Source organism: Frankliniella occidentalis, unplaced genomic scaffold, assembly GCF_000697945.3.
Source record: "Frankliniella occidentalis isolate FOCC.00 unplaced genomic scaffold, Focc_3.1 Scaffold97, whole genome shotgun sequence".
NCBI classification, from domain to species: domain Eukaryota; kingdom Metazoa; phylum Arthropoda; class Insecta; order Thysanoptera; family Thripidae; genus Frankliniella; species Frankliniella occidentalis.
In genome coordinates this window covers 1-7520 of record NW_026267226.1, presented here as the reverse complement: position 1 = coordinate 7520, position 7520 = coordinate 1, and the positions used below count along the sequence as shown (strand labels likewise).

The following is a 7520-nucleotide window of genomic DNA, read 5'->3' as shown; positions in this document are numbered from 1 at the left end:
CAATTGAGCTAGTTAAAACTAAGGAAAAGAACAGAATTTTAAGTAAAACTTGACAACGTTACTAAAACTTCAATGGTATTTACAATTTACTTTTATGAACAATTTAATATTTTACAGCTTAACTTAGTGGCTCCGCTCATTCTTGTTCAAATCCAAAACTCGCCCCTGGCCCAAGTCGTAGGCAAACCTTTGTTTCCTGTACTTGTACCCCTTTTCATCCTCCCTACCCCACATTTCATAGAATTGTCCCATCCTTTCGCAGCAGCTCAATGTAGCGGGATAATCCACCCGGGATTTGAGCCACCGCAAAAGGATACGCAACGGCACATTGTTTTGGAAGGTGAAGGATGCGAGCACGACCCTTGCCTTGTCGTTGTCGCACTCCGCTCTCATCGCCTCCTTCACCTCCTCTGGCCACTCTCTCGGGTGGTGTCCCAAATAACTCAGTAGAGAGGACCATGCCAGTCGGTGCTCGGCGTAGTCCTCGTCGGGCGCGTCCGCGAGCCGCCGGCAGTACGTGTGGCCCATGACGTCGGCCACGTACTCTTGGTTCTTGTTCTTTAGAAACGGCAGCTGCGGCAGTGGTTGCGGACGGGGTGGTGTGCGGGTTGGCGACGGTTCCCCATGGTCCGCGTGGACGGTGACGACGGCCGGAGGGTCCTCCGAGGGTACTTCAGGCGAGAATGCCGTTGACAACCGCGGCGATCCAGTGGGCGTCGGGGTGGTTGGCCGCGGCGGCGTGGAGGTGGTGACGGTGGTACGCGATGGCGTGGACGGCGCCGCCGCGGTCTCCAACCCCGACGGCACCGGGCACTCGGAGGATAGCCCTGTGGAGGATGGCGGTTCGACGATGGTGGTCACCTCCTCCTCGAGTCTCTCCTCCACACGAGACACACCGTCACAGTTCACAAGGGCGAACAAGCTCCGGAGGTACTCCTGGTGGTCCTCGGTGCACACCGCCGGACTGTCGCGCAAGGCCGCCAGAAGCACCTCCTCGTCGATGTCGTGCGCGAGCGCGAAGTTCGCCAGGCACGCGACGGAAGCAGCCGTGAAGTAGTCCTCCCCCAGGAGGGCGGTCGCGACGTCGGCGGGCAGGTCACCGCCAACGGCCTCCAAGAACGCGTCCATGTCTTTCGGGTTTCAAAAGGACTTTGACTGGCGTTAGCGACGGCGTGAATGCTGGGGTGCGGCATTACGTCCTTGACGACCGGCTGCCGGCCGCGGAGCGCACCTCGCGGTAGAGGAGGAGCACTCGAGTGCGTGGCCGCCGCCACTGCCGCCGTCTACCCCGTGTCGTTCTCAAGTGTTTACTGCTTCCTTCTCCCTCTCTCTATCGGCCAGACGGCGGCCGTGCGAAAGGCTCGCCTCGCAGTGCGAAATGCACCGTCACAGCGCCGCTTATCAAGAGCGTGTGTGAGGGCACGTGTCGCTGCACGGGGCACAATGGACGCGTTAATCCAGCGCCATATCGCGGGGAGAAAAAAATGATATCGAGAGGATAAACACAGAGAGGACAATGGGTGCCCTGCAACCGCTGGCCGCCCCCGCCGCCCCTACCTCCGCTAAGACCATAATTTGGACGTAAAAGAATTAATTTCTTTTCGTCTTAACTTTTTTACTCTTTTTTTTTTGCAGCTGTAAAACACTACTTAGTGTTTACAGAGGCTAGTGCGTTGGGTCGCCTCATTGTTTACGGGAAAACCTTGCACCAAACGTATGAAGAAAATCCTTATGATAATTTTTCTTTGCACGTAAACATTACTACCACTCTCAGCAGTTAACGTCCAGAACAACTTTTCCATCCTTAACTTTTGTTGTTGAATAAAATGAATTTTTTACATGTTCATTTTTTTTTGCCCGTTGAAAACAATGCCACACTACCCTGTTACCATGTTAAGTAGCCTGTCGTTGATATGAGAGGACGGCGGCAGTGAGACTGGCCTACTGCACAATGGAGCAGTGCAGTGCACTCGGAGGGGGGTGGGGCGATACGTGCGTGCGTGCGTGCTCCGGGGCGCGGCGGCGTGCGCGGGCCGTGACCGCCCATGTCACTCACCTCTCCGCGCCACGCCGCGCCACGCCACGCCACGCCGGTGCTCCTGCTCCTTGCGGGTCTCGTCATGTGATACTGCGGGCGGAACTGCCTCGGCGCCGCCCTGCATGCCCTGCCTGCAGCGGGAGGCGGCCACGCCCGGCTGCACCAAGCGTCGTGTCCCCCGTGCCCGTGGCGGTGGCCAGGTTGTCGCCCTGGTAAGGATTGGTCGCCCTCCTCCTCCCGCTCACCAACACCGTCCCTCAAAAACTCCCAACTTCTTTCCAACTTTCCTCCAAAATCACAACGAACTTGGCTGTTGAAGAGCCCTCCTTGCCTCCGTGCATGTCGTGAGACTCTCCCCGGCGCCGCTGCCGACGGCATACATATTGAGGTGGGTGTCCCATTACTGTTTTACCCCGGCCCGGGTGTGGAGGTGTGTCTTGTCGTGCGCGCAGTCCGTCACAGAGGTGGCGTGAGGCAATGCAGGGCGGTGATGTGCTACAAGTTCGATTTTTTCTTCCATTTTGATGAAATTATTTCCCCCATAATTATGTGATGGCTCGCGTCCGCCCGACGCTACGATCGGCTGCAATCTGGTGTGGCATGAGAGAGCCCGACAGCGCGGAGTGGGCCGCGGCATTTGGGACGGTGGTGGTGGTGGGGGCAGCGCTAATGAATTGAATGTGGTTCCCGCGCCGACCCCGCCACGCCCCGCCACGCCCCGCCACGCCCCGCGGGCCGACAGGCAGTGGCCTGTGCATAGATAGCGGTAACGGTGCACACAGTGCATCACCATCACCTCGTCGTATCTAGTTCTCTTCTCCTTGTCGTCTTCTCGCTCAAAGCCTGTTCTGTTTTTATTTCCCCTCTCTTTTGTATCTGTCTCTCTCCTAGATCCCCCTCCCCCTCCCCTTTTCCTCTACTTCTCCTACTCGTTGGTCACTACTTGTCCCTCTTGTCCTTACTACACACATTACAGTAATTTGACATTCATTGTAAACTCTGCGCAATTCCGTCGACAAGTTTAACTGCTCGTCACTTCGTCACTTGTCACACACGGTCGCGTTCGTAACCCTAACGAGGCACAAGTACATCGCATTCGTTTCGGGCGCCACGGCCCTCCGCGCACTCCTCGCGCCCGCGCCACCCACGAGCTCCAACCGTTCCGGAAATTTCCGGTGGCGCGGTGTGGATTGTCACGGCTCGTTCCCTCTTTTGCTCGAGGGAGACTTCGTTGTGATGTGAATGCCTCTGACACACAGGCAAGGCACACGCACACACGCACTCGCGAGCGGGGAAGGTTGGGGAGGGGAGGGAAGAGGGAGTTGGAAGAAAGTGTGACAATACCGCGACCGTTTCCTCGCACCTCCCCTCCCCCCTCTCTCACTCCTTCTCTCTCTCCCTCTCGCTCGCTCGCTCTCTATCTTCTCTCTCAACCCGAAAGTCACTCTCACTGGCACATTCAAAGGGATCTACCCTCACTCTGCAGCCAAGTCAGGGGGAAATACCCCGAAGTCTCTTTTTCATACTGACACCCTCCCCCCTCCATCTTTCTGTATTGAACTAGGATATTTTCGCATATGCTATTTTGCAGGCGTACGCAAAGTCGCCGACCTAAATCTATTTCGGTCCGCATGCTTTTGACCCAGAAAAAAGGAGAAACCTATTCTGATACAATGTGTAAGATGTTCTTATACAAAAACAATTCACATATCATTGCTTAACATTGTCAGTCAGTTTCTGCTCTAGGTACGGGGCACTTTTCGTTTTACCTTTTTTGGCAGCAGTACGATAATTTATTATTTGGCGCCCCTTGAACGCCCGGTGGGGTGTGCTGTCGTGTGTGTGTGCAGGCAGGCGCTAGGTGGTTGTCGGCCCGTCTGTCCACCGCGAGTCCGTCACGATTCCATGGACGCCGAACCAACCTCGCTCGCCCTCTCCACCCTCCCCAACCCCCGACAATTCCGTTTTCCCTCCGCCGTTCCAATTTTCGCCCCATTTGCCCCCCGCTCCGCACCGCTCCGCCCCGCCTGCCGCCCCCACACCCTCCACGCGTGTCGCGGCGGTGCTCCTTTGTACGCCCAAAGTGCGACAAGCACGAGCCAAACCTCCCGAACGAGCGGCGGGCGGAAGGGGAAGGGGGACAAACCCGCCCAAAACGACAAGCGCAAACACACACATTATCAAGTCACAATGAAATGACCGTAGATTTCATCGACGGCGCCGCGGAGCGCGTCCAGCGGGGCGGGGCGGGGCGGGGCGGGGCGGCGCCTGCTCGTATCGAACAGGCCATAATGGAATGGGAAAAGAGATAAAGGGCGCGAAGCGGCGCAAACGCAACTGAATAGGGGCGTGTCCGGCGAGGCGCCGCGTGGCGTCTTGGCCGACAGCCCGCGGAGGCCTCGGCTTCGGCGTGCGTATGGACTGGACGTGCTCCTCGGGGCTCGGGCTCGGCCGCTCGGCCATTCAGCCGCCAATCGGCGGGCGGCGAAGCGTTTTCAATGCGTTTCGTGTAAAGGGGCGGGCGAACTACACGCGTAGCAGGTCGTCTCTCTCACACCCACATATACACAGACGCAGCAGCTTGCGGACTTCGCACACGTGCATCGAGTATTAGATCGACTAACCACGTCGCAGTGGTCTGAGATAAGAACAGATTAGTGGCCACTATTCGGCTTTAGAAAGCCCGCGGGGGGGGGGGGGGGGTGCGTACCCTGAACGGAGGCTCGGGATGCGAACCGGGAGGAGGCCTATAGGGCCGCCTAGGGCCTATAGGGCCTCCTAGGGCCTAAAGGGCGAGGGCCAGGAGCAACGTCGGCTGAATGACTGAATGAATGAATGCCCCGAGGATGAATGGCAGAATGGCCCTGTCGGAACGGAAGCCGCTGTCCGCCCGGCCGGAACAAAAACGCTGCGCCGGGCGCCGGGCCTGTACTTAGCCACTGTGATGCCCTCTCCCTCCTCCTCTTCCCGCCGCCCCCCAGGATCCCGTCATCGAGGACCTTTACGTAAGCCCCACGTCGGGTCCACTCGTGGGCACAGGCGGGAGAGCACCGTGGAGAGGAGAGGCCGCCGTCGACGCAGTGTGGCCGCAGACACAGACGCAAACCGGCGGTGGTGAGGCCGAGCTCGATCAGTACCTCGCAGAGCTCAGAGGAGAGGGACTTCCCTGCTTCCAATTTTTGTTAGAGTGTCCCTCCCCCGCGCCACCTCGGGTGCGTCGGTGGCAGCGTGCTGCATACGGGATTACGTCAGCTGAGCTCCTCATCGTGGGCCGTAAGCAGGCAGTGGGGCCGCTGGACCCTTGCGACCCCCTCGACCCGCCGCGCGACCCGCGACCCGCCACCTCCAGAGCCCCACCACCGCAGAGGCGCCGCGCGGAGTGACATCTCGCGGTCAAGGAGAGTGGCTTCTTTGGAGGCCGGGTGGGGGGAACATCTCCACGTATCCGCACACAGTGCGCTGGGCTGCCGTGCTCTCTACCTGAAGCAGCCGGCGGTTCGGGAGAGAAAGACATAGTGGACGACGTGGTTGGAAAAGAGAGGAAGGTAGTTAGTGTGTCGCGGCCGGGTGCGAACAAAATCCCCGTTGTCTATTTTCATCACCGTGTACACACAACACCGTCCATAGCGGAGTCGCGTCGGGTCTCAAGCTAGTCCGCCTGCAGGGTGTTCTCGGCGTGCTCGGCGCGCCCGCCCTCCAGCTCAGAGCGGGGTGGGGTGGGTTGGGGTGGGGTCGGGCCCAAGCCACAAGGCCCTGCAGACCGCAACCTATCTCCCCGGGATGAGGGGCATATCCCACCTTAAGCTGCCTTTCATACCCCTGGCGGACGTGTCGGGCCTGGCGGAGGGGCTCTGCGTCGGGGGCGGCGCCGGGGGCGGGGGCGCCAGTGGCGGTGCCTTGCGGGGGATGGGGGGCGGCAGTTCGTGACACTCATCCAGCGCCAGAGACTAGAGCTCCCTTCCCCTTGCATCGCCCCCACCTCGCCCCGTATTTTCCCGCCGGGCTCCCCAAGGGCAGATATGAAGCTCGCTGCTCTTGATCTGACTTGATCCTGAAGGAGTTCTGTGCCTCTCGATCCCGACCGCCCCACCCCGCCCCATCCCACCCCGCCACGCCACGCATCGGCCACAGCGAGCACCGCCCACATGGCAGCCAATCGGCCGTCAGGAGATAACATTTGTCGCCACCCCATCTCTATTGGGGATGGAGACCCCGGTGGTTCCGGGTTACCCGACTGCAACCTGCTGCCTTCAACCTTGCATTTAATTTTCTCTTTCTTTCCCACCAGCAGGATGGTCATGGAGAAGGACGGGAGCAGAACGGCGGGGGAGCTGGCCGACGAGATCCCCGAGGACAACATGTGCGGCCTGAGGGGGTGGCGGCCCCGCTTCCTGCGCCCCTTCGCCACGTCGAGGACGTTCCTCATCGTGTACGGCCTGCTGGGCACCGTGCAGGCCATGGCGTACGTCTACTTCGTCGCGACGCTCACCACCATCGAGAAGAGGTTCAAGATCTCCAGCAGGACCACGGGTGAGTAGACGCCGCTCGGCGCGCAGGACCCCAACAGCTGCTACATTACCAATTTCTGGCATGCGTACAGAGGGAAACTTGCAACTAACGTGGACTCCGACGAAACATTTAACCATTCTATGGTGCCCGTTTCTGAGTGCGGGCCGTAGCCCAAGCCCAGCCCTCTCTTGCCCCTCTCATTAAATTGCGGCCACAGGTGCGACGTCGTGAATACCCCTACTGCAAATAAACACCCGCCCCTCTGTGCACTTGTTCAAGTTGCGCGCGCACGCCCGTTGCGCACGTGGCACGCACACTGCACGCACACGACACGCACACTGCACGCACACGACACGCACACGGCACGCACACGGCACACGCACGGCACACGCACGGCACGCACATGACATGCCACGCACACGGCCCGCACGCGACATTGACACGGCCTGCCATGAGGAGTGCCACTGTGCGGGGCCGTGCCGTGCCGGACCCCTCGGCACGCTGGCCATGAATGTTCTATGAGGGTGAATCCTTAATCCGGACGGGGAGCAGCATGTGGCCGCGGCTCGGTGCCCGGCACGGCACGCCTGCGGCACGCCTTGTGGCACGCCTTGTGGCACGCCTGTGGCACGCGGTGGCGGCCCCCTGTCTTGTCCCGCCCGGGCCCGGGCCCTGGGACGGACGGCCACCCGGCCCGCCGCGGGGGGCGGCGAGGGCCGCTCTTAAAGACCCCCGGGGCTGCGGAACGCGAATTAAGGCGCAAGGGCCGTGAGGGAGTGGGGGGGGGGGGGCACACCGTCACGAGGTGTACAGTACAGTACAGTCCACCCGGGTACCGGGGGCGCCTCCAGGCAGCGGGAGAGAGGTTTTCTATGCTCTCCCAAACCTTGACCCGGCCCCGGTCAGTGCGACGTGCCGAGAGGAAAGGGGTGAACGGCGAGGTGAGAAGTTCCAGAGGGGTGCGGGGTGGGGG

General features: G+C 60.4%; 1 protein-coding gene across 4 annotated transcripts in view; it reads left to right on the top strand.

Moving 5' to 3' along the window:
* LOC127749827 (solute carrier organic anion transporter family member 74D-like) overlaps positions 1-6596 on the top strand; it is a 32615-nt gene extending 26019 nt beyond the window's left edge. The window contains exons 1-2 of one of the 4 annotated variants that reach the window (XM_052269629.1): positions 5153-5311; positions 6330-6596. In XM_052269629.1, coding sequence (XP_052125589.1) covers positions 6331-6576 — 246 coding nt within the window. In that variant the 5' untranslated portion in view covers positions 5153-5311; position 6330 and the 3' untranslated portion in view covers positions 6577-6596. Of the gene's footprint in view, positions 1-5152; positions 5312-6326 lie in introns of those variants that run through there. The other 3 variants (XM_052269628.1, XM_052269627.1, XM_052269626.1) reach the window with 3 other exon arrangements.
* The last annotated feature ends 924 nt before the right edge of the window (positions 6597-7520 follow it).